This window comes from Platichthys flesus, chromosome 7, assembly GCF_949316205.1.
Source record: "Platichthys flesus chromosome 7, fPlaFle2.1, whole genome shotgun sequence".
Taxonomy (NCBI): Eukaryota; Metazoa; Chordata; class Actinopteri; order Pleuronectiformes; family Pleuronectidae; genus Platichthys; species Platichthys flesus.
The window spans coordinates 24,328,411-24,354,630 of NC_084951.1; the positions used below are offsets into that span (position 1 = coordinate 24,328,411).

At 43.4% G+C, this 26,220-nt stretch overlaps 3 protein-coding genes across 3 annotated transcripts; 2 read left to right on the top strand and 1 right to left on the bottom strand.

Moving 5' to 3' along the window:
- The first annotated feature begins 2,862 nt into the window (after positions 1-2,862).
- On the top strand, positions 2,863-5,844 carry slc48a1a (solute carrier family 48 member 1a). Its single transcript, XM_062392577.1, has 3 exons — positions 2,863-3,300; positions 4,177-4,344; positions 4,434-5,844. The coding sequence occupies exons 1-3, from the start codon at positions 3,171-3,173 to the stop codon at positions 4,568-4,570; spliced, it is 435 nt and encodes a 144-aa protein (XP_062248561.1). The 5' UTR covers positions 2,863-3,170; the 3' UTR covers positions 4,571-5,844.
- An 885-nt stretch (positions 5,845-6,729) lies between these two features.
- Positions 6,730-18,914, top strand: LOC133957181 (solute carrier family 26 member 9-like). The gene is made up of 19 exons (XM_062392644.1): positions 6,730-6,854; positions 7,686-7,825; positions 7,962-8,072; positions 8,199-8,374; positions 8,455-8,619; positions 8,699-8,851; positions 9,298-9,380; positions 9,467-9,614; positions 9,693-9,806; positions 10,288-10,365; positions 10,456-10,551; positions 10,647-10,753; positions 10,860-10,929; positions 11,030-11,122; positions 11,225-11,383; positions 11,472-11,732; positions 12,288-12,342; positions 12,490-12,626; positions 18,588-18,914. The coding sequence occupies exons 1-19, from the start codon at positions 6,730-6,732 to the stop codon at positions 18,912-18,914; spliced, it is 2,598 nt and encodes an 865-aa protein (XP_062248628.1).
- Positions 18,915-20,056: 1,142 nt separating this feature from the next.
- Positions 20,057-25,733, bottom strand: LOC133957183 (transmembrane and death domain protein 1-like). The gene is made up of 8 exons (XM_062392647.1): positions 25,551-25,733; positions 23,776-23,851; positions 23,298-23,489; positions 22,920-23,039; positions 21,948-22,097; positions 21,274-21,527; positions 20,576-20,734; positions 20,057-20,239 (listed from the first exon to the last, which is right to left on the bottom strand). Exons 1-8 carry the CDS (start codon positions 25,731-25,733, stop codon positions 20,057-20,059), a joined length of 1,317 nt encoding a protein of 438 aa, XP_062248631.1.
- Between the last annotated feature and the right edge of the window lie 487 nt (positions 25,734-26,220).

Genomic DNA, 26,220 nt, shown 5'->3' on the forward strand with positions numbered 1-26,220 from the left:
ATCAGGGCATAGACCTTAAGGAAATGTGCAACCTGTGTTAAATCACTCATGTCTCGGGCTGGACGGTCTCTTTATGTCTCCGGTCCACACTCATTGAAGTCGAGCATCATTGTATCTTAGTCTCAGTGATAATATCAGTCACATATCAATGACGTCTGAGCTTGAACAGGTCAGAACATCCACCTGGGAACGAGCACTATGGCTGTAAAGTCACCACTAAGCTCCATCACACAGGGGAAGTTACTTTTATCCTACTCCAGGTCACTTTGCTCTGGATGTGAGGTCCTCACTTCCCATCATGCTTGTCTGCTATTCTGAGAATATATGCTGCCCTCTACTGAGAACTCCGATGCACTGCACCCCTCATCCAGGGAAGAGGATATTCATGTGAGCCTCATTCACATTTTCTCATAAATCCTGATAATGTTACAAGACCAAAACTTATCATATTAACTGGTCCACTATTTGTATAGAGGTCTTTAAACAACGAAGATTTGTTCTTTTATGTGAGTGAAATAATAATGTTGTTGTGTCTCAATGTGTGTCCCCGTCTCGCTTGTGTCCCTGTCTCGCTCCCTCCCTCTGTCTTTCTGTTTATTTATGTGCTTGCTTCTTTTAAGATCCTTGGGGAATGGGAGTGGGATTTCCTGCGACACATCTACGCCCATGGAACGGGTACTTTGCCAACTGCTTTTGTTGTGCCTGCCTGCTGGGCACACACACACACACACACACACACACACACACACACACACACACACACACACACACACACGCACACACACTGACAGGCACACACACCTTTTCCTTCCTCTCTTGTGGCCTGTTAGCAGTGACATGGAGTGGAGAGACGTGTTTTATCTGTTTGACCCCCCTGGTCAAATGAGGACTCGAGCAGAAAGTGAAGCAGCCCCCCTCACCCATCCTGCAACCTCGTTATAAATATTAACACAACAACAAAACAACTTGGACTAAAATCGAATGAAAATAAACTGCTAATAAACCCTCTCATAAAACATATAAGTGTAATTGGTCATACAAGACAACAACTGCACGGCATGCCATATAACAATACACATGAAGATGTACAAAATGTGCAAAGCATCATAACAAACCAGCCTGTTGCATTAGTTTGAGAGGAACTCACCTCTTCAGTCCGACGGCGTCCACACTGTTTGTATTTTCCAGTCTTTGCTCCCTTCATACGTGTGAGGATGATTTCTCTGTCAGATTCTGTGAACAATGGGGGGTGGTCAGAGCTTCCTGTATCTTTCCCATTGGTCACAAGGAGAGCGCTCCAGGGCCCGGGCTGAGCACAGCGGTGAGACACAGTCTGTGTGTGTGTGTGTGTGTGTGTGTGTGTGTGCAGAGACAACAGCACAGAATTTAGTGCTCTGAGATTTGCTTTGACTTCACAGCAGTAAATAAGTAGTGTGGTTTTCATCAGTGACCTCGGTGACTGCAGCAGAGCCGTGACTGACCACTGACACAGTCTGAAGCGCTGCCTGGAACCAGAGTTTTCCACGCTCTGCATTATGTGTGTCATTGTCGTTTCATAATGAATCTGTAAAACATTGCCTCCAGTTAATAATAGCATTTTTCTTTAATATTTTCCTGCTGGTGAAAACTACATTCTTGCCTGATTTCATCTACCCAGGGTCTTATTTAGATGTGATATATTATTTGGAGCGATTTGTCTGTCTTTTGTTTTCTTTCTTCCTGACTGAGTCTTGTGTTCGAGGAAAATGCTTTGATGGCTATTAATGACCTCACGAGTGATAGATTTACGTCCACTTTATAACTTCATGGTGCTAAGTTAACTCCTGCACTGACCCCGAACATACAGTCGGTCATCAAAAGTGACCTCCTGCAGCAAAGGGTCTGACCCACAGAGGCCTGATGAAGAGACAGGAGCCACCGTGACATCCTGAGCACAGAGGAGCTGTTCTCCAACATGCTACGATCAACACGCCTGCAAAGGGCTGTGGAAAATGAACAAATGCACCGAGGAGAACTAGTTCCGTTTAGAAGGCAGATAATAATAAATCCCATGACCAAATTATTAGGGGAAAAGATCATGTCCATAAGTTTATGGCATTAAACCTGTCGCACCCCAGTATGTTTTCACCATATCTTTGTCAACTTCTTTATGTCACTGAAAAGTAAAAGGGAAAAAGGTTTAAAAAGATGTACTCATCCATGTCAAAGCATTTTAACTGTTTAGTATATTGCCTCCTTTTTGTTGTCTTTGTTTTTTTTGTTTTTGTTTCAATCCCTTTGCTCTGCAGTTTTTTTTAATTTAATGTTCCAGCTCATTGATATATTTTATTCTATTCTACCATATTTTTATCTCTACCATTGTGGAATAAATTTAGTTCATTGCTGTCTCTTTGCTCCTAATGTTGGATAATAAAGTTTATGAAACTTTTTTTTGTTCTGTTGAATTCAATTCGCATGAAGTTCAATACTATATAACAATACTGCACTTTGTATGAAGTTAAGTGTTGAATAATAAAAACGAACCTGAACTCAATCAACCCAGGCACATGCTCAGAATGGAGCGATGACATCACATGTCCCTCTTTCCTCCACTAGGGGCGACATTACATTTAGAAGCGGGTTTCCTCTGAGCAAAGATATCAAAGATTAAAAAGATTCGATGCGTTTGAGAAAAACAACTTTAAAACACCACGTCAGGCTAATTAATTTCATTAAAAACATTAATTACATGTTTTATTCCGTGTGTTTAATAAGAACCAAGCAGAGTTAATTACATATAACCGCAAGGAAACGTGATTGTTGCGATGTATCTGGTCGTCGGGATGCGGACCGGAAGCAGCCCGAGTTGGCGGTGACTCCTCTTGTGTTCTCCGTCATCTTCGAGGCCTGTGAGATAAACAGCTAGCTTGATGTTTTGTAGCCTCCTCGTAAGCCGGAAACTCGAATGGTTCCTCTTTCGTTATATTCCTGTTAAAATTACACGAACTACAATCAGTTAGATATTTAAAAAGCCCGTTTCTGACTCCAGGTGATCCAGGACTTTCATCCGGTTGTTTTCCTGCCAGGAAATTACATAACAATGTGGAGCTAAACCGAAGAATTAGCTTAGAACCTCGTCTGTTTTTTAAAAACTCGTCTTTTTGGAACCCGGAGCGAAGTTGCATGTGACAATGGGAATCAACAGGATCTACATCAGCATCGGGTATGCGACCTTCGGGGCCCTGATGGGTCTCTCGGCTTTCCTGGTGTGGAACATCGCCTACAAGCAGCCGTGGACGGCGGCCATGGGAGGCCTGTCAGGTACCGTACACACAATAACACGGAGGAAAGTGTCTCATGTGTGTGTTTATTCTTTGTTTAATGTCCATCCTGTCACGAGAATCTGTATAACTCATGGTTTAGTGTCAGATCTTTATTAGTGTCAGTGTCAGCAGCTTAAATATCTGCTGCAAGGTCACTTTATTCATATAGCATCTGTCAGTCAGTGACAGAGAATGGGTCTAACTCTGTTATGATTATTAGAGGTCATAATAATGTGTTTCATACTGATACAGCTGATGTGGGGCGCGAGGAAGATTATCTGGTCTAAACTCTTGAGAAACGGACTCACTCACCATGTAAACAAAGTCTCTGCTGTTTAGAAATGACTAAACTTATATAAAGTCTAATATTTCTGTCCAGTTAGTTATTGGCACAGTATTAGTTGACGTGTCGCCATAAAACTGCCACTATGTGTTTTATTCATGGAACATTATTTTAAGTTATTGTTCCAGAAACTTGTTCTACTCAAAACCTGTCATCTGAGCACATTGAGCTGTTTTCTTTGGCTTTTCTGGAGGTTTTCTGGCATTTTCATAAACAAATCAATCAAGGAAATGGATTTATTGTTATGTGATTTAGTTTCAGGTCCAGTATATAATAATAATAATAATAACTTTATTCATATAGCACTTATCTTAACGAGGTTTCAAAGAGCTTCAAACAAAGATCCGTGGAAAAATTCAGATTTGATTGTAAATAGAAGATAACCTCTTCAGTGCAATTAAAGATCATAACTTAATGAGGTCAAGACCTTACATTTATGGTGAAACCCAAACAGTTCCCACAGTGATGGATCTATAATTGGCTCTAGAGTAGAACAGGAGCTCATTGCTGTGTGTGTTTGTATCCTGACAGGAGTTCTAGCCGTCTGGGCTCTCGTCACACACATCATGTACCTGCAGGACTACTGGCGCACCTGGCTCAAGGGGCTCAAGTTCTTTATCGCAGTCGGCGTGTTCTTCTCCATCCTGGCGCTGACCGCCCTCATCACCTTCCTCACCGTCGCCATCACACAGAAGCAATGTAAGCACCCCCTTCCGTTCTTCCTCGTTCATAATGTGCGTAAGAACACAGGAAAGTATTCATCACTTGTCTTTTTTCCGTTCCCACAGCTCCCACTGACCCGAGGAGCCTCTACCTCTCCTCCGTGTGGAGCTTCCTGACTCTCAAGTGGTCCTTCCTCTTGGCCTTGTACTCGTACCGGTACCGCCAGGAGTTTGCAGATATCAGCATCCTCAGCGACTTCTAGTCGGGATGGATTTTATAGACTCCGACGGACCTCGAGGGGTTTTAGATTTTCCGGCAGGAGCTGGTCAAAGAGCTTTTTGTAATAAAGAGGAGGAAATACCCAGACGTGGCTAGATTAAAGAAGTCATCTGACCTTTTTCTCCACATGGAGTTTCACCTGTTGCTCTTGCTTAACAAGTTCTGTATTTGCATTGTAACCCGTTCTCCTACTTTTAATGACCTACATGTTATATCCCTGTCGTCGTCATAAGTCAGAACCTCCGAAGAATGGACATTTTTTGCGTAACTTGCTGAAGGCTATTTATGAAGATATGTTCAGACAGATTTTATCTTTGGATGTTTCAGTCTTAGAACATAATGAAGACATGTAAAAACAAAAATAATATGTAACAGGAAACCCCCTTACACAACAGGTTTTTATTTCAATGGGCAGTCGTTAAAATGAAAGTTCTCTCAGATCCAAAACTAAAACCACTTACCTGAAGCCACGTGGATGAAGCTAAGTTGACAGTGTGTGTTTTGCATGCTTGTTTATTTTAACCCGTACAGGCGTTTTCATAGCTCCGGCCCTGAACCACAGAATATTCATGTCTCCAGACTGTCACTGTCTTTCACTGTCTGTCTTATATTCATCATCAATGAAGCAGATGAAGAGTTGATATATTTTTTTAATTCAACCACTGATTGAAAAGTTTTCTCTCTCATTCGTAGCTTTTTAAAGATACTAACCCTGTGACAACCCTAAGGAGGAAGAGACTCTACATGTCCTTACTTCATCCTCAGCCTTTTCTTTCATTAGATTTGAAACGGTGGAGAAAAGGCATTCCTGTGGAATATTCTGCTTGTTCACCTCTTGTTCCACCAGGGGGAGCCCTGCTTCTTCCTGTCTGCACTCCTGAGACATTCCTCCAGTCTAGAGAGATAAAATTGATTTGATAAATAAATGCACTTTAGTCTTTGACCCCATTGTTTTGCACACAAATCCTGTTACAATGGGCAAAAAAAATAAAAATGTTTTACATGCTATCATTCATGTCTCACCCTTTTTAATGATGAAATACACTATTTATACACTATGTATCATTAATGTTCCATCTGCTATGATTTGTGTTAGTTATACTAGGCTTTGTGAGTAGTTTGCTTCCGGCTGTAACGTTTGTTTGCCCTCTACCAAAAAACATGTACATTTGTATTTTTGTCGATGGGAGATTGAATGTGAGAAATCCACGTGTATAGAAACCAAACTCATTAAAGATGCATTTATTGTTAAATAAATCACGTAGTCTGCTGAGTTTTTTTTCAAGCTTTTCATACGCTCCACCTACAAGGTGAATAAGGTCTTTAGCGCAAGGTGATAAGAAATCAAACCAAGTTGTGTTGATACACACATCTGAGCCAAATGCCATCAGACCTCCTGCTTCAACATAAGGTGCGGTGCAGTTTTTAACACTTTCTGTTTTTAATTTGACATTAACCAGTGTCTTCAAACTGATATTGTTGTTAAACTGTTGAGACGGATGTGTAGGAACTTGACTTTAATTGTTTATTGATAAATCCAGATGAAGGCTGGTTTGTGGGAATTAATCTATAACCTATTGTCCATTGTGTTTTAGATCCTATGATCCCTGTACCCTGAGAATTAACCACTTCTAACAGTGTTGATGAAAGAATGTTTTCAAGTGTAGATTTTCCTCATTTCTTATTATTTAATAATACATTTTGTTCTGAAATATAAAATGAGGTAGACTTGATTTAATAAATAAAAATGCTTTATCCATGTGCAGTGTTAATGGAGACAAAGTGAACTCATGTGTGTGCTTTTATTTACCTGCTGTTGATCAAATATTTATCAGCGATCCGACCTGTTGCCTTGTGCTTCATCCGTCAAGGTCAGATTAGGATCTTATATGAAAGAAAAAGGTTTTCTGAGGTCACTCAGACGAGGATTTAAAAATGTAATTTTTAAAAATGAGAGTCAGGGATAAATTGTACCTTACATATTTTTTATGTTGTTGAAGAAATGTTATGACGATACTGCCTTGACTTTGTTTAGGTGGTTTTTGATGAATATATTTTATTATCACTGTTTCATTACATTTTATTTATGGTAATTCTTAAAATTTTCATAATAGCTTTAATATGCCTCCATATTCTTCAGCCATGCACATCGGCCGCCCACGTTATGTGATTGACAGGCCGGCGTATAACCTCCCAGAGTTCGACAAAGAGTTTGATAAGAAGAGTCGACAGTTTCCTGTTGGGGAGAAAGTAAAGAAACTCTTCAGGTACGGAATTACAACACAGTCATGTGACCCACTCGAGCCCTGACATACACCCGGTGTGACCACGTATCTTTACAGGTTTTAGACCTGGTGCCATTTTTAGCACAAAACAAAAACCTTGTGAGAAGTTGGTGATGCAGTATATCCAGATAATCTGGCCTGGCAAATGGCCCTCTGATTGGTTTATTGCCAGTTTCACCTAAAACCCACCAATTATTAATGAAGAGATATCATTCAGCGCTTTTCAACCATGCACCTGCAAGACTAATGCTGAAGAGAAGGCTGCAGGTTGCATATTTTTATAGTTTTGGGTTAAACATTCAATAAAGCAATCATTGTCATCTCCCATTTCCTTTAAAAGCCAGGTACGCTTGCACCTCGGTGAATTGCTATTTTGAGAAAGAATCTGCTCATTCTTAAAAAATGAAAATGTCCAATCAGATAATCTGTGTGCGTGCGCTAGTGTGTTCATATTACTGTTTCGACAATATTACTATCTTTACACTGCATGCTTAAAATAACATTAAAACACTGCGTCCACAGGTTTTAGTGATGTACCAACAATGCACCTGACGACTCATTTAAAGACAGACAAAGTGCATTTGTCACTCAAGCAACAGGAAAATCTTAAATGTGTTGTTCTGAAAGTAACGATTTGAGTCAAGCTTTACACCCGGTGAGGGATTTGACGCAACGTCTGACAAGATAGTTGTGATCAAGCAGTGAAGCGCCCTGCAGCTGTGACTCCACACAACTTGTATACAAGAGTTTCACAGCAGCAACGAGAAAAAAACCAGAGCTTTTCAAAGCGTGTCTCCGGTTTGTGTCTCTCAGATGCTCCGGGTCGAGACTGAGGGGCCTGCTGTTCCGACACCTGCCCGTCCTGAGCTGGCTGCCCAAGTACAAAGCAAAAGACAACCTGCTGTGTGATGTCATCAGCGGGGTCAGCGCCGGCACCATCCAGGTTCCCCAAGGTCGGTCAATCCTCTTGTTCCTGCTGATGGGTCTGAGTAATACCTGCATCAGCGTTACCGTCCAGTACATAACGCAGTCTCTTCTACCTCCTTGTGATTTATTCGACAGTGATAAAAAGGTTTCTGTTCTCTGCAGGAATGGCGTTCGCCCTCCTGGCAAATCTCCCCCCCGTCAACGGCCTCTATTCTTCCTTCTTCCCCCTCATCCCGTATGTCTTCATGGGCACCGCTCACCAGATGGTCCCGGGTAAATCAGAGTGATTTATCTGCTGCGATTTGGTGGGATGACAGTGATAAGTTGCCGGAGCTGCACAATGCAGATCAGCTGCACTCGGCCCTGTTTGCATGTGACATCCCTGCTCTCTGTGTTCAGGTACTTTCGCCGTCCTCAGCATCATGGTGGGAATGGTGTGTCTTCAGCTGGCCCCGGAATCGGACTTCAGTCACTTCAACGCCACTCTTAACGCCACAGTGGTGGACACGGAGAGGATGAATGAGGTTCGATTGGGGATATCTGGAACTCTGGCCTGCCTCACTGCGATCATACAGGTACGTGCTCCCCTCAGAGTCCTTCAAACTGAAACCAAAGAGGAATCAGCTCCATCTGAAATCCACTCGTGTCCACACAGATCGGGTTTGGCTTCATGCAGTTTGGGTTCGTGGCCATCTATCTGTCCGAGTCCTTCGTCCGAGGCTTCATGACGGCTGCAGGGTTGCAGATCCTCATCTCCGTGCTCAAGTACATCTTTGGCATCAAAGTGCCGCCGTACAGTGGCCCCCTGGCTGTGGTCTACGTGAGTATGTGTAATACACCGAATGAAAGACAATCAAAATGGCTTCTCGGTAATATGTAATATTTATTGTTTGCCACAGACTCTCAAAGATATCGCAGCCGGCCTTGCTGATACCAACATAGCATCATTGGTGTTTGCTCTGGTCAGCAGCGTGGTTCTGATTGTCGTGAAGGAGCTGAGCGTGCGTTACCGCCACAAACTGCCCTTCCCCGTCCCCATGGAGATCGTTATTGTAAGTAATATAAAGTGTGTTCATTTCTCCAAGGACACAAAAAGTGCTTCTCTTCAGTTTGTGTTGAGTTTCATCATCCGGGTCCATCAATATGAAGGTGACGGTTATTTCCATAGATATATAAAGGCTAGATGTCACACACATGTACCTATTTTAGAAAATTACTATTCTATTATTCTATTTTTTAGAAAATAACATAATTATTCATGTGATTCGTGTCATAACTACATCTCTGATGTTTATAACAAACCAAACCGTTTAAAAATCAGTTGAAGATTTAGCAAGTTATGGTTATTTAAAAAGTACATACCACTACAACACAATGTTATGGGTGAGCGAGCTGACTGTGGCAAGATGGCCGCCATGTGCGGACGTTCGACTCCGTTGGCCGAGACATCTAGCCTTTATATATATATCTATGGTTATTTCTCCCTCCTCCTGTTCAGGTGGTGGTGGCCACGGCCATCTCCGGCCCTCTGCACCTGCCTGAGCTCTACCACATGGACATCGTGGGGGAAATCCCTTTGGGGTAAAGCACTCGTCAGCAAAGCTCCTGATCTACGGCTGCTTCCACGACAATCCACCAGTGTTTTTTGGTTCCTCTTTATTTTCCAGGTTCCCGGTTCCGATCCTGCCGACAGTGAGTCAGTGGCCAGACATGCTGAGCACGGCCTTCTCCCTGGCGATAGTTGGGTATGTCATCAACCTGGCGATGGGCAGGACTCTGGCCGCCAAGCACGGCTATGATGTGGATCCCAACCAGGTAGAAAAAGAAACCCTGCATCTCTTTTGGTAGCTCGTTAAAAACAAAATGATTGACAGGTTGCACGTTGCTCTACAGGAAATGTTGGCGCTCGGCTGCAGCAACTTCCTCGGGTCCTTCTTCAAGATCCACGTGATCTGCTGCGCCCTGTCTGTGACCCTGGCTGTGGACAACGCCGGGGGAACTTCACAGGTGAGTGCCGGCAGATTCTACTGGTCACTTGGAAATCACCACATGTTCTGGATCCGCCTTGTACTTCAGAACTTTACCACAGGATCGGAAAATGAACCACAAGTCGATCCAGGTTTTAAAAGAAAGTGGCCTCGTGGTTCTTAAGGTCGTAGCTTCGACAAACTTCACCTCAATATCAAATCTGCAGAATCAGCTCCTCATTTTAAAAAGCAGTTATGAACTCACCTGCATAGGAAGACATTTGTATTTGTTTTTTACCAGATTGGTGTTTTATTCTTGTTCTTTTATCTGTATTGTTTTTTGCATTTGCTGAGTTTTACCTGACTTCTATGATTTTCTAACTTTGCACCCTAACTCTGGTCTTTAAAGACACTATATAAATGTCATCATTAAACTAACATGTAACAGTAATTCATTGAAGATGGGTATCATGTAAAATATGTCAAATTACTAACTACCGCTCACACGTGTCCTCCCGTAGTTTGCGAGTCTGTGTGTGATGCTGGTTGTCATGATTACCATGCTTGCATTGGGAGCCTTCCTGAAACCACTTCCCAAAGTAGGTGTGACATCATCACCCTTGAAACATTATACACAAAACAGTTTCGCAAAATGTCGTTGTGGTTATTATTTGTGTTTGATTTCTCAGTCGGTGCTCGGAGCCCTGATCGCCGTCAACCTGAAGAACACGCTGCTGCAGCTCTCCGATCCCTATCACCTGTGGAAGAAGAGCAAGTTGGACTGTGTGAGTTACACATGTGGGTTGTTTGCATTGTTGCAACACAAAATAATATGTTTCTATCCTCACTCGATTGTTCTCTCTCTCTCTCTCTCTCCCAGTGCGTGTGGGTTGTGTCGTTCTTGGCCACCTTCTTTCTCAGCTTGCCGTATGGAGTCGCCATCGGGGTCGGGTTCTCCATCCTGGTCGTGATATTCAAGACTCAGTTGTAAGGAAACTCCATCAAATAAGATCTGCAATTGAAACAACAATTAATAAAACAATGAAGCAGAGTAAATAAGGTAAGATTAATTTTATAACTTTGTTCCTTGTAGTCGTAACGGTTCGGCAATGGTCCAGATTGTGGATACAGATATCTACATAAATCCAAAGGTGTACACGAAGGTATTAAAACTATTCTTTAGATATTTTACTCAATATATATATATATATATATATATAATGTAGGTGATCTGCATTTAATGGTTTTGTGATAAATCCACAGGTCAGGCCAATAACGGGGGTGAAAATAGTCAACTACTGTTCACCGCTCTATTTTGCAAATGCTGAGATGTTTCGACAGAGAGTCGTCAAAAAGGTGCAGTGAGTTAAAGACCTTCTTCTGCTGCTGGTCACGGATCAGCAGGTTTGAATTGAATGTGTTGAGCAGGAGTGTTTACACAGGCATGTTTGTGTCCAGACCGGACTGGACCCTGGCAAACTGATTCTGGCCAAGCGGAAGTTCTTGGAGAAGGAGATGAAGGAAAAAGTCAAAACAGAGAAGAAGGACAAGAAGGACAAGAAGGACGAGGAGACGAGGAGGAGGAAGCCCAGCTCGCTGGTGACCATGAAGGTTCAGGTGGGACCAGGAGCAGAAACGACACCTTTTCATATTCAAACTGTGGAACCTCCCACCTGTGACCTTCCTCTTTGTGTTTCCTTCACAGACCATATCTCAGCTCGAGCTGCAGAACGACTTTGACATGAGCGACGGCAGCGTCAGCTCACCCACAACTCCCACAACTCCCACCAGCTTCGTCAACTTCCAGTGCAGTGACATTGAACTGGGAGAGCAGACGTCCGACCAGGAGCCGCCCAGTCCCAGTGCCGTCACCCTGGAGTCCCAGCCCATGCCCTTCCACACCCTGGTCCTGGACCTGGCCGGCGTCTGCTTCATTGATCTCATGGGCATCAAAGTCCTGATAAAGGTCATAATCTAGTTTTTGACACATTCACTCTGAGAATAAGACGTTTGATATTATACATTTTTAGGCTCTGTATTTTGGGACAGAGATAAAATAATTATTAATATATATTTTCACAGCACGATAACACAGACTTACACGAGCATTATTGCATTGGTAAATGTCATTTTACAAGTTTTAGGCAGATGAGAGCTTGAAATTGGCTTTTTTAAAATTATTTTCTTTATTAGTGTAGCAACTGTTTATATTGAATTAACATGAAATAACTTTACAGTTCATAATTTCTCATTTCTGACATTAAAATATTCATGTTAAAGAGACAAGAGAACACAGGAAGAGAAGAGAAACATCTACAATACATAGAAAAAATATAATCATGTATTTTCCCTTGATCGTAGAAGGTTGTAAAAAGTTTGAATATTATAAAACTTTGTGGAGGCAAAAGATTCTTTGATTTTGGAGACTAAGTTTCCTGATTTGACTTTTTATAATTCTGTGGATACAGTTGTAGTTTCTCTTGTGGATGAACAACTTTCTGTCTTTTTATTTCCCTCTCAGATGAACTCAAGCTACTCAACGCTGGGGATCAAACTGTATCTGGCTAATGTTCAAGGTAAAATCTCAACTCAGAGTATTTCTCTTTACAAACGTGGAAACCGAACTATCCTTGTGTTGATCTTTATACCAAATGCACATAAGTCAGGGTTAGTTTGGTCGTGTGCAGCTCCTTGTTTGATCCCTGCCGTCTGTCCCCCTGCAGCTCAGGTTCACGAGGAGCTGGAGGCCGGGGGGGCGTTTGAGGACGGAAACATCGCCCGTGGAAATCTCTTCCTCTCCGTGCACGACGCCGTCCTGTTTGCTCAACACAGCTCCGGAGAGAGGCACGTCTCCCTAAAGGTCGGCCCCAAATGTAACTTTATCTCACGAATCCTTTTTCCACGACATCACAAACAAACACCCGCTGCTCAGAGGTTTCAGCTCAGGGCCACGGGGAGAGATTAAGACGACTGGAATACCCTGATTTATTCTCTGAGAGCGAAACTCCTCTATTTAGCGCAGCCTCGGCCGCCTTATCTGCTTCGACGAGGGTCAACAGAATATCACGAGCTGAAAGTTACATCAAGGTCAGGCCACATATCGAGGGCTGCCGAGTGCAGCTGACAAACAGGTTACAAACACGTGTCACAGCTTTGAACTGGAAAATAAAGCAGCTTTAGTGGCAAAGTTTAAAAATACGAATATTCTATTAAATGTAACACTGTGTATGTGCCGTCTTTATTCTAAATATGTCTGTTGTTGGCTGCAGGCACAGGGAGAAGGAGAGGAAATCCCAAATGGTATTTATGGGGAGCTGGATTTGGAACAGGTATTTACTTGTTTACTAGTACTTGTAAAATGACAGTTACTTCCTTTATATTCATCATGAAGCCATCACTCTGTAACTAACGGTACCTTCACTTCTTTTAGGAAATGTTTTGAGCTCCGCTGGAGATGAGCAGAAGAAATACGACACAAATACCAACAATAATCGTCTGTGTCGGTGTAATTCATGCAAATGTATTGTCGCCCCAAAATATGGATCTTTTTTTCTTTTGCCGACAAAATACAATTTTTTTTAATTTACATTGTGGTTGTGCAGAGTAATCAGTACTTGACTCGGCTGACAGGGGGTGGTACACACCAGCACAACAGACACGGCCAGTAAGTGCTGAGCAGATAATGAGGGGGTAGCTCTGAATCCCAGCTCAGCCACCCCCTCACAACTACTGGGGGGGGGGGGGGACCTGCTGACTGGGCAGTCACACAGGAGCAGGCCTGTAATTAACTGAGAGCGCGCCTGGCCTCAGCTGAGCAGTTTGGTCGGATCCCCGTGGAGGAGAAGGTGTCGAGAAAAAGACTAAACACAAATGAAAAGGAGGAATTTCACGGGCGTCAGCAGTTTCGTGGCTTTGTTGTGTTCACAAACTCGATTAAACCAACAACAGTGTGCATCAGTGTCCACACGGCGGAGTGAAGTCACCATAACACAACAGTCACACCTGTAGTCGTCACCGGTTGTCACGATGCAGTGAGAAAGAGAAAATACTGTGGGCCTTACAAAGTTGTGTTTGTGTAGCAGGTGTGCGTCAGGGCCTGTGGTGTGGAGCCGCCTGCCGACGGTGGCGTTGGTGTGTGTGTGATGCATGAATGGATTTATGAAGCTATTAAGAAATCATCCTAAGGTATCCTGGCACACATCTGCTCCTCGGCTCCCCTTCGTCTCTGCAGCCATTTGGCTCCACCAGTGATTACAAGGTTTCTGTGGCCATCAGCTTTAATTTGGAGCTCTGGGAAAGTCTCTAATCGCGTTTGTGTGTCTGTACGTGTGAGTGTGTGTGAGAGAGAGAGAGAGAGAGAAAGAAGGAGGGAGTATGTTTGTGTTTAATTCCATACCTGCAGCTCATCCCTCTCTTTCTTTTCTACCTCTTTGTTTGTCAAAGCGTCAGTAAACAGCTTTTACTTGAGTCTGATTTAATTAATATGAATCTGGGAAATTGAAATTTGGAATAACTTGTTTCATCATCTTCTTTTTATATCACTTCAGCTCTTTTGGCAGTTTGCTCTTCTTTTCTTTAAATGTTTAAAAGTACAAAGAAGAGCTTTACTTTCTAGTAAGCTACACACAAGTATCTACATCCTGAAAACGACCTTTAAGTAGTTTTTGAATATGAAATGTGACAAAATCAAGTACATCAAGTTTTCATATTAAAGAAACAATTCACACACTCATAGATATCACTTCCCTAAACAAGATCCATAACCTATTTCCATGGATAACAATGAAAATACTGAAAATTATTCAATAACACTCGTCTGCTCACATCTGGAACCCCCCCTCCACTGTCAGAACCCCCCCCCCCCCCGTTACGTCCCTGCCTCTCATTACATGGTGCGCTGCTTTTTTATTATTCTCATTTATCTAAATTCACTTTCAGCTTTTGCCTATTAAGCTTTTTATTTTTTCATTTGACTCTCTGGATATTGTGTTGTGTTATTAATCCCTTATCAGCAGAGCTGTAGGTCGAGAACCAGCCGAACCTTTGTGGAGGTCGGCCGGTGATTACATTGAATTATGAAACGCTTCGAGCTAAATCCCCTTTTTCCAACTGAGACACAGTAACACTGGACCAAAGCTTCTCAATCCCCGTAATTGCAAGTTCACATAAAAATTAATTTTACACCCCTTGCACATTCATTGACCATGATGGTTTAATTAACAAGGTCCCTTTTAGAAATTTTAGACGGAGAGATTTATGTATTAAATTTGTTTACACGCCCAGTGGTTTCTTACTATTGAGACTAATTGCATGGTGTCGGAGGGAACCCCCCCTCCCCCCCCCCCCCCCCCATTGAGTCACGATGCCCTGTCATTTAGTGCTCGCCCGATTTTATGAAGCGCCGCCCTGGAGACAATATTCAGCTCTGACCTTTCAGAATAAAGATTTCAATTGTGAACGCCTTAATAAAGAGCCAGGAAGCCAAAGACTCTTCCTCAAATATGCAGAGGGGTTGTAAGTGTCAGCCGAGGAAGCGAGGAGGATATAGAGCGACCGAAACCACTCCTGGAAATTTAAATAATGGCTGTTTGACATTGATCAAGTGACGGCAGTTAGTGCCTTGCATATGCATTTTATAGACCCATGTTTGGGGCTCTACTCTGCTTCATTAACGCACCGCTCTGCAGCCGGAGAATCATAAATCTTGATCGTTCGATGTCAGCAAATTGTCTCCGGACAGGGTTTGTTCACCGAGTCCACGAGGGACAAGTCTGACCACTGATACCTGATATTAATTCAGGTTGTGTATTGTCTCATTCCAGCAGGTCAACAGCAATTAAAGGCACCAACAATGGAGCGTTCTCTGGTGATTAATTAAGGTTTGAAATTATTGAGTCTGCATCTCTGACTAGACGATGGTAAATTATTAACGGTTGAATTAAGCCACAGCTCAACCTGCTGCCATTTCTGTTTTTCTCTTCAGCTCTTTTCCTTTCACGCAACCATTAAAATTCCATCACTATTATAAACTTTTCTATATTTAAGGGATGATGTGAAGTACAAACAGCCAGAGGCAGAAACTGAGAAACACGAGAACGAGGTTGGTGTTTTCTTAATGTCAGGGAGGAGGGAGTTAATTTAAACTTCATAAACAGTATCACAATCCAGAGCTGGAAGAAGACGAAGATAAAGCAGTGGAAAGATAAACAACTTCCACTTTCCCTCTGAACATGGCGTCAAGACAAAGGTGGATCTGCATCTCTGGTGTCGGACAGATCCGCCCGTCATCAGTAGAGCGTCTTATCTTCCCATCATCTCATTAAACAGAGCGGCAGGTACTGTTTGCTCTCCTGTCTTCTTATTAGATGGAAGCTACAGATAGCGGCTCCTCACTGAGCCATTCCATATCAGCGGGGGAAATTAGACAAGACAATGCAAAACAGCGCAGTGTGGTGCAACACTGAGGGAACTCATTAGAGGAGTGCAGCGAGGGAGGAAACCACAGGATGCTCTGCAACGTGTCATCGGGGGTGTTGTGAGTGTTATTACACAATCACAATTTGATAGCTCGTGCGCAATTGCTTTATTAATTTTGAGAGATGAACTCACAGGATGAGGACGTAAACGAGGAAAAGCTTTGTTAGTGTTGTGGCCTCACAGGTTGCTGGTTTGAATCTCCATGTGTCTCTGTGGGTTTTCTCCAGCTTCCTCTCAGTCCAGAGACATGCAGACTGTGGAGCTCCTCAAAATGTCCGTGCAGCTTCGTGTTCACACACTGACAGACGCCATTAAAGTCCCACTTGAAGAAGAGAGACTTTGGGAACAGAGACCCGCTGAGTGTGACTGTCTTCAGATGTCTTTAAGATTGCGCCGGCAGAGACCATTAGTTAAATTAACCTCTGCTTCAGAGTCATTAGCACAAACATTAGCAAACTAACTTTTCTGAGAGCTCTACATGAGAGAGGCCCGCAGAGGTTTCAACTCATTAACCTCCGAACACACGAGGCTAAGAGAGAGAGAGAGAGAGAATAAGGGAGAGATGGAGAAAAGACAAAACTCCTGGGCTTGATTTTCCGTGAAAACGTTCTTCAGACATGTTTGTTTGCTCTGTTGTTGTGTGACGCCCCCTGAGGATCGCTGCTGGTCTCTGGTGCAGAGGAAACTCACCTGTTTGAAGCTCACAGGAGAAATCTGCAGGCTTTTATCTCCACAGACAGGAAATCAAACAGACAGGTCTTATTTAGCTGATTTTTCTTTAACTCTCACCGTCACCAGAGGAATTTAAGTGTGGTTGCGTGTCTGGTTTATTAATATCTTTTAATTAAGAGCTCAGAGTCATTGGATGCTTGAAGATCGTGAAACAAGATGATAAAACAGGATGAGTCCTCTCTCTCCTTCTGGTCTTCAGGTCCATCTGCAGGTATGTTGCAGTAGTTCCCTGCATCCTTATCTGAATTTTTACTTTTCATAGAAGAGTCATGCACCAAATTTCCCACATTCATCGACATCAGTTCCTTTGGATTGATCTTTTAATGAATTCCATGAATTATTTCCTGAAAAATGATGAAAATGTTGACAAACGTTGTAGCTCTGACCCACGTCCCATCCTCCCATCCAGGTTTCATGCTAATCTTGCCTGGATTTTGTTGTGTAATATTGCTTAAACACATAACCTCATAATATCTAATAACAATAGTACCTGCTGAGTTTCCTTCAGGAGGAAACTGCAGCAGAAATACTCACGTCTCCTTTCTCTTTTTGAATAATACATTTTATTGCTCTCTCTCTCTCTTTCAGCTTTTTACAATATATCACCCACACTATGAATCCCTCACATAATCCTCTGTTATTACAGCTCACAGGTTCATCATAGCCATTTAAACTCGCTCTTTAATAGAACCATTAAAGCAAAAGTGTCATTCCACTGTTGTTGAATGTCTGCTGTAACGACCTGAGCCGAACAGAGGAGGGCACTGTGGCTTTGTCCTTGAACCCCCCCCCCCACCCCCCAGAACCGCTCTTGTCTGATCAAGCAACGAGAACTTTGAAGAAGTCTCAGATTCCCCCGAAGGATACCATGAAAGACAAAGTTGTGAAAGCTGGAGCTGAGGCGATTAAAATAAAAGGAGAAAAAAAAAGAAGCCTGACTTAAAAAGAGCTGGTGTTGTGATCTTGTTTCCTGTGATCCATATATATTGAGCAAACGGAGAGTGATGGCTGAGCGGGGACCGCGGCGCCTCAGTGGCCCTGCAGATGAATGAAGATGCAAATAGAGGGAGGGGGAAGTTAAAGCCTTCAGTGGCACTAAGCACCCCCGAGAGGCCGCGGTGCAGAACGCTCAGCCTCAGCACACGGAGGACGCCCCCCCCCCCCCCCCCCCCGTCTGAGTGTCCCCTTGGCACGCATCACATCCCGTCCATCTACGTCCTCATCCAGACGAACACTTGACTCCTCATCCCGAGCGCGGCCAATCACAACAGCCAGATGTGCCCTCCTCGGAGAGTTGGGTTTGATGAGCTGCTGCTCTGCAAACGGTTAAATAACCAAAGAAACCACCCGGTAAAAAGAAGGGAAGGAAAAAAGGCCTATTTTACATGAGAATGGAAATGCCTGGAAACCATATCCTCACACGTCTGGCTGTAAATGTCAATTTCATGTCTTTCTCTATTCATCCATGACGTCTGTGATTGCCTCGGCCTTTTGCATGAGAATGGCCCGAAATGAACATTTGCCTATTCTGGCGCTCAGTGAATGAAAAGCATCGTAAAGGACCAGGTTGCAGACGATCATGTGAGATGAGATTGTTCACTGTGCCGTGCAGTCCGGAAGTTACACGGTGAACAGGCCGGAGGTGCTTTCTGCAGCTTCCCTCATCCGCTACCAGAGAAGCTTCCTGGTGGGGACCTGGGCGATGCTGAGGAGTGTCACCACCATGATGCAGGTCCCATGTGGCGCGTTGTTCCTCTGCGTTATTCATGTAAACAGTACGCTGGCTTTCCTCTCCACTGGTTCCAGGAACACAGGTGAGCCCGCAGCAGGTGAGCCTGTCACAGTCGGCACCTGCAGGATCCTCACAGAGGAGCAGGGAAACCGAGAGGACGCGGGAAGTTTTGTCGTGAAGAGTTCTGCCGCCCGGGACGTTCGCTGATGAAGGTGAAACTCAGTGTTGTCTGAAGACACACGGAGCGAAAAGACTAACTGTTACAACGCGACGCTGCTATAAATAGAAATGATGCTCTAGAAAAAAACAAAAGACTGGTAGGAAAAGTTGAATCCCATCAAATTACAGTGAAACAAACAAAACCTTAGATTTAAAAATAAAATACAAACACATATGTTTAGCAAAATTATGCTCATTTTTTGTATTTTTACATTTAATTATATAAAATGAATATTCAAGACCATTCAGCGATTGGATGACCGTAGAGAAATCTATTATTTCCCATTAAATCTATTTAAAAATTAAAGCTTATATTTAAATTGTAATGATGTCAATATAAGTTATTTACTGTAGTTAAATGGTATTCACATTTAATTTAGAAAAAAATAATATTAACCAAAAATATTTTATAGTGTAAGTTTCTGTTTTTTATGTTAAATGAGTCAAAAATATATATTTTCCTTTTGAAAATGAAACGCGATAAAATTGGTTGATGCACTAGAGTATTAATAAAAGTCCAAATCAAAAAGAAGAAATATCGCAGCCTTCCAGAACGTCGTCTGGTGTCAGATTATTAAAGTCATCATAACTTAATAAGTGAAAAATCCAATCCACGGCCTTTTGTCCTCAGATCGTTGCTCACGCGGCTTTGCTTTGCATTATAATGTGTTTAAATGTTGATTTATGAACTAATTTTGTGTAATTGCTGCTTAGTGCCACAGTTAATCCAGGCTGTCTGCCTCCTGGAGCACATGAGGCCACATTCGTATAATGAAGTAATTACTTCAATTATGAAGAAGAAAGTGGGGATAGTGTAAGAAACTGGGAACAGGAAGCTTGAAAATACTCAGAGTGTCTCGCTATTGTTCTTATTAAACTGTGTCTCAGCCGAGTCAACGTGAAAAACACCCTCATGTAAGGAAACGTGTCTCCTGATCAAAGCCTGTGGACGTCACCAGAGTTAATCTGGATCATGTGGAACAGACATTTTGATTCTGTTTGGTTTCCACTGACTTTTTCTGAACCTACATCGAGTCGCTAACAATCCTGGCTTCTCCCTCACACCTTTAAAAACTGACACACAGCTGCGTGTCGTCTGTTTGGCTTCCGTGAGCCGCCAGAAGCTTCCATCACAACCGGCAGCTCTTCCATTGTCTGCCGGCGTCGTCATTGTTATTATTCTTTTTCGAGCCGCCTGCGGAGGCTCCGGCCCGGCCCCCGGGAAGCAGGCGCCAGGCTGGATAATTAGTTGTTCTCCGATGCCAGACGGGCACGTTGCCGTCACTTGGAGGGGGAAATGGAAAGTGGCATCGCTATCACAGTAACACCGGAAACAACCTTTGGTGAGGGCTGGGTTCCAGCGCATCTGTCACACCAGTAGTCGTCTACCCACTGGCAGGACTGGAACGCTCACCGGTCCAGCTCCACACAGCATGGATAATGACTTTATCTGAAACAGCATTATCACTGTCCTATTTGTCCTGCTGTGGTGGAATCAATATGATTGAGTTTCTATATTGGTTCTTCTGCGGCTCACTGTGGACATCGGAAGTTTAGGCAATTAAAAAGTAATGCATGTGTTACTTTACATTGATTTAAAGCCCTAAACAGAGAGTCTGACCTCCGGGGAGCTGCATCCTGCAAGTTACCATCTCCAGTCTGGGTTTGGAGCGAAAGATCCCAGTGACCCTGGTTCTGTGGGAGATGAGGAGGATGAGGATGAGGATGAAGAGGCTGGAGAGCAAGGTGCCACTGAGGCCCAGCAGGACGTCATACAAGACGGGCAGAGCCACGTCCAACTTCAGGTGCTTTGGCGTTTTATTAATTTACATATTACAACTATAACTAAATGGTTAATGCCTTGATAAAAGTAATTTACTGTTTTATTATTTCATTTACACTTAATTTAGAAATCAACAAATAAATAATTCTATACATTTTTTAACCGTGTGTGTTACTGGTTTTATGTTAAATATCAGATCTTCCTTCTGAAAATGAAACGCGAGCTCATTGGTTGATGCCCTAGATCATTAAGAAACGTCCTATTAAAAAAGCAAATGTACAGGAGCCCTGATAGAACATCTGTTTGGTGTTGGTCGACAGGCAGAGGTCCCTTCAGGTGCTGAGGGACAGGAACCTGCTCAGATTTGTCATTATTGAGTTCCTATGTTGTTTCCTCTGCTGATCACTGTGGACGAGGGGAGTTTAGGCAATTCAAACTTTAATAAATAAAAGAGAATGCATGTTTAGTAAATGTTAACTTTATTTAAATGTTATTTTAAAGCCCTGAACTGCTTGTCTGATCTCCAGGAGCTGCATCCTGTATCTTAGCATCTTAGCATCAGACCTTGAGCTTGGAGCGAGAGCTGGCAGTGACCCGGGGGGTGATGGAGGTGACCCGGGGGGTGGGGGTGGTGGCGGCTCTGCGGGAGACGTGGAGGCCGATGAGGATGATGGAGACCCCGGCGAGCAGGCTGCCTCCGAAGCCCAGCAGGACGCCGTACAGGACGGGCAGAGCCACGTCCAACGGGCCCTTCAGGTACGGAAGGACAGGAGCCACCTCCACAACCAGGTCCAGGTCACGCCATGACAGCTCCTTCACTAGGAGACACACACACACACAAAGACGACAGACACACTTACAATCACACAAGGGCCGTGGGAGCGTTTTCTTTGTCAAGTCTTAACTTGACTTAAACGCCCGGGAGGATTAAAAAAAATAAAAAATGGACAGGTGATAATTACATTTTTGAATTTCAAGGTGTCCTGGGAAATAGTCCTCAGACAGTGAGAGTGTTGATGTGGAGGAGTAATGAGTTGGAAGCTTGCCCACGGCCACCAAATCTAATCCAGCATCTCATCTAAACACTTAATAGATTCATGGTTCAGTGAAACATTTCATAATTTGTCATTCAGGCGGCCTCCAGAGGGGTAACCCCCGACAAATCTCCTCTCCACTTCAAAAGACCAAGATAAAGATTCACTCTATTTCCTGTTTCCTGCGTGAGACTTGTTCTTTACCTTTCCTCTTTCTCTTGCGACCTGCAGCCCGGGGGCGTTTTCCACCAGGCCGGACCGACGGGACGTCCAACGAGCTCACGTACTCGTGGTACCCGTCGACGAAGCGCTTCAGGTTCCAGGTTTTGTCCTCGTTGACGTTCGTCCCCACTTCTGTGAGAGCACAAACACAAGCAGGGCCAAAAGTAAAAAGAGTTTTTCTCTGTCACTTCAAGGGCTCGGAGCGCTTGTGTTCCATCCCCATGAAAAAAGGTTGTGAATTTGAATTTAATTGTTGTTTTCTTGCCATGAACATAATTAGTTCTGGCAGGAGAGCAACTGTCGTCCTTGAGTTCGGAAATAAAACAAAACCAGCCACTCGAGCTGCGACGTGTGAGTGGATCTCTTCAGAACTGCAATCAAGTGCAGGCTAATTGCTGCATTCTGCATCCAAACAGCTTTTAGTTTCCATGCGCTCCCCCTCCCCACGTCTTATAACTCATCTCTTCCCATCCTCTCCTTGTCCCCTCTCTTCCCTCGGAAGCTGCTGATGAGAGGAGCAGATGGTTTGTTCTGTGGCTGGTGTCGGCTCCACCGAGTCCTCTGTCAGATCGTTTACACCTCCCTCGATCTGACACCGCGCGGCTGCCGAGCTGCACACGCACACACACACCGGACGGCAAACACATGCCAACGACTGGCAGTGTGCAAAACATGCCACTTTCTGAAGTTCCAATTAAAACACATCTCAAAGTAATGAGGCGATTACACACTGTGGTTAGTCGTGCTGAGGCCTTCTTGACCGAAAGAAACCGATTCCGAGAAACACGTCCACGTGAACCTGAATCTGGCTTTGTTCCAATGTGCATTTGGAGGAGGGACATGCTGAGATGTTTCCTCCAACAACATTTCACCCTGTTGTGGCCCCCCCCAAAACTGGGATCTGCAGGAACCACGTGTCCCCCGCCCCCCCCCCCCCCCCCACCTGTTCCTCACCAATGGCGATGTCGGTTCTGCCGATGTGCATCAAGGAGCGGGAGAGCTTGTCGTAGTAGATCCGCTCACCGTATCTCAGCAGCCAGTCTGTCAGGGCCGTCCGGCACTCAGCCTCGCTATCTGGTAAACACACAACATATGGATCTGACACACACAGGCCTCTGACAGTCAGACAGACAACCACCAGCAGGCGGAGACACAGACAGTTCCCAGGGAGGACATCTCCTCACGTCTGACTCATTACAGCTCCAAGTGAGCATCTCCTCTCTGTTATCTGTCTCTTCTTCCACCTTCTGCCCTCTAACTTTCAACGACTATCTAAGAACCCTGTGGACTAATGTGCCAGAAGGTCCAGGTGAGACATGTTTCAGTACCGACCCTCGGAGGAAGACGTGTCTCTCTTGGCTCGCGGTTTGATATCCAGCTGGTTGTTCTCCGGTGAGAGGCGCTCCAGATGCTGGAAGATGTTCTCCTCCGGGTGAGAGAGGGCGAGCAGCAGGTCCTCGCACTCTGTGTGCGTCAGCAGCTCCACCAGACGCTGCAGTTGATGGGAACCGACATCTTCTGCCACTGAACACAGAGACAAACAGGAAGAAGATGCAGTCGGGCCTGAGTCTGTTTTCACCGGCCACATTAACAACAGAGTAAATCTGATGTAACGAAGCATCCGGCCGACTCCGTACACAACATTCTGCAGCGTGGTTGCACTTTCAATTAGCAGCGGCTGCTCCAGTCAAACTGTCATGGTGAGAAGAGACCCGATCAAACAACATCTCACCACAGAGAACAGAGCAAACCAGCACATTCCCACTTCAGTTGAGTCTCTCCACCACGCTGTGGGAACATCTGCTCTCACCTGTGTCCTCTCCCAGCGTCACACTCACAAGGGGACAGATGAGGAGGAGACACAATGTCCACATTTTCGATTTCAGCTGAAGTTGTGTAAGGGTCCTTGACGTGAAAACTCAAAATCTATTCAAATGTATTTTCTGCCATTTGCATCTATATGTCCATCATAGTAGACAAAACAACTTTGTCCGATGATGTCCACTTTATGAATTAACGCAATGCGCCATCAACAAAGGAGCAATTTGGGACTTTAATGTTGAAATCCATCAAAGACAGGAAGTTGCATCATAAACCATTTTACCATCGACCCATGGAAGCGGCAACAGGTTTGTAACTCTCTCCCAAATTTGGAAAAAAATAACCTTTTTCAACAGCTGGTATGTAGTTGCCAGATTTGGACATCATGTGGTATCACCGAAAACAAATACAATTTCGATTATAAATTTCCTAGTGACCTTTTGTGTGTTCTTTAGGTGGCCAATTCTGTGTCTGTAGATTTTGACTGAACTTGAAAATATCATGTGGTGCGACCATTGCAGAGTGTTTTACATGATAGAATTATGTCCTAGATTGAGAGTTTTTATGATTTTTATATTCAGTTAATGATTTATATACATTATTAGTCATTTATTATTTAATCATGTGTTTATTTATTTATACTGTATACTGTTAACATTAATTTGACCAGATGCCACTTCCAAGGAAAAAAAAAAAACGCTTACCATATGCAGCGTGTTCATTCTGACCCTGCAGCAAAAGCGGAGAACCTTGCTCGGAGAAGAGAAAGGTTTATTAAAACATATTTAAAATAAAAACTACAAATAAAGCAACATGAAGTACATATTGCTCTTTTGTGTTTTTCATTAGTGGACGATATACATTTTTGCATTAAAATGTTTATCTATCATTAATCCAAAATAACTTATTGATTCATGGCATGACATTAAATATCTTTTTCAGCTACGAGAGAAATAAACAGCAGGGAGAGATTCCATTATGTCAAGTTAAGTGAGTTGACAGAGAGAGAGAGAAAGAATCAGAGAGAGAACTGGAGAGCCTTAATATTCTAGTTTTCACCATAAACAGCTTAATTAAAATCAACATAAATGTCAACGAAATGTTCAAATCAAATCAAAAGGTCAATGTTTCAAACTGTTATGTTGTTATCTGTGTTTGTTTAAAATTTATTTTGTATTCACTCAAAGTATGATAGGCTTCTTTGTGAAAACAATTTGACCTTTACATGTAAATATTAATTAATTACATTTCTATGAATAATAAACTGGTTCTTATTCAGCTTTCTGTCCTTTTTTCCTTATCCATATAAATGTGTGATATTGAGCTATTAAAGGTGGATAACATTTGACTCAGGGAACCAACAGGTGACATCATCATCATCATCATCATCATCTTCATCATCCATCACCTCATCGTCTTCATTGCTTTTTGGATCATCTGTCGTTGAGAGCTAATTGATAATGTGCTTGTTAGTGAACCAGACAATCAGTTTAAACAGGGACAGACTGTATTTACCATTAACTCTGTTGGACAACTCCAGATCACATGCTACATACGCTAGTTTATTTTTATTTAACTTCAGGAAGTGAACATTTCCCTGATTTCCATGAAAGTTGGTGGAAGGATGTGATGTGGGCGAGATTAGGAACTCACGGTTTATTCTTTGATTTCACAATCGTGAATCTAAAGATATCTGACATGTTTAGACGACTGATATTTATGAATGTTGGTGCAGATCCAAATAACAATCTGGATCTGATTTACATGTGGTCTGATGAGGGGCGGAGCTATGACCTTGTGGTTGCAGATCCCCCGCAGGTTGTTAACACGACCACACAGAGCATCAGGGGCATGTTCCTCGGATCCCAGCACATTGTTCCTCCGCCTGTTTTCCTGTTGTCTCAGAGACTCTCGCTGCTCGTAGCCGTGCACTTCAAAGCCCGACATCGCTCAGCTACTAAAATACATCTAGACGCCATTGGGGGGAAAAATCCATTCCGTGCCATTGAGACAAAGGAGGGGGTGTGTTTTTATATTTATCCGTGCTCACATAACCATAACCAAGGGCCAACTGCATGTTCCTTTGCTCTTTAGCGCTGTTATTATTTCATGTTTCTAAAAGGCCTCCAGAGGGAATTGGTTGTCAGTAACAACCCAGACCTCGGCCGGTGAAGGGCTCACACACGCCTGAATGCAATATGCTCTGTTTATTTGTAATTCCACGGAGCTGAAAGCTTTACACACACGGTCGGGGATGAAACAACCTGCACTTGGAGACGCTGAGCTACACAAAAAAACACAAAACCAATATCCCTCGTATGGAATCTCCATCGCTTGTATTTGTAAAGAGTGTGATGCATTTACAAAGTGAAACTGAAGAAGACTATTATGTGAGTCCTTCACATGGACGTGCACGACTGCAGAGAGAAGAAGA

Bases quoted from the DNA above. Each gene is read 5' to 3' on its own strand.
- LOC133957181 (XM_062392644.1), top strand. From the start codon at position 6,730: ATGCACATCGGCCGCCCACGTTATGTGATTGACAGGCCGGCGTATAAC. The intron at 8,375-8,454 runs GTACGTGCTCCC...GTGTCCACACAG, and splicing joins GCCTCACTGCGATCATACAG to ATCGGGTTTGGCTTCATGCA. The intron at 12,627-18,587 runs GTCGGCCCCAAA...TGTGCCGTGCAG, and splicing joins AGAGGCACGTCTCCCTAAAG to TCCGGAAGTTACACGGTGAA.
- slc48a1a (XM_062392577.1), top strand. From the start codon at position 3,171: ATGGGAATCAACAGGATCTACATCAGCATCGGGTATGCGACCTTCGGG. The intron at 3,301-4,176 runs GTACCGTACACA...GTATCCTGACAG, and splicing joins GGCCATGGGAGGCCTGTCAG to GAGTTCTAGCCGTCTGGGCT. The intron at 4,345-4,433 runs GTAAGCACCCCC...CCGTTCCCACAG, and splicing joins CGCCATCACACAGAAGCAAT to CTCCCACTGACCCGAGGAGC.
- LOC133957183 (XM_062392647.1), bottom strand. From the start codon at position 25,733: ATGTCGGGCTTTGAAGTGCACGGCTACGAGCAGCGAGAGTCTCTGAGA. The intron at 23,040-23,297 runs GTCGGTACTGAA...TGTGTTTACCAG, and splicing joins AGACACGTCTTCCTCCGAGG to ATAGCGAGGCTGAGTGCCGG. The intron at 21,528-21,947 runs GTAAAGAACAAG...TGTGTCTCCTAG, and splicing joins TCGCAAGAGAAAGAGGAAAG to TGAAGGAGCTGTCATGGCGT.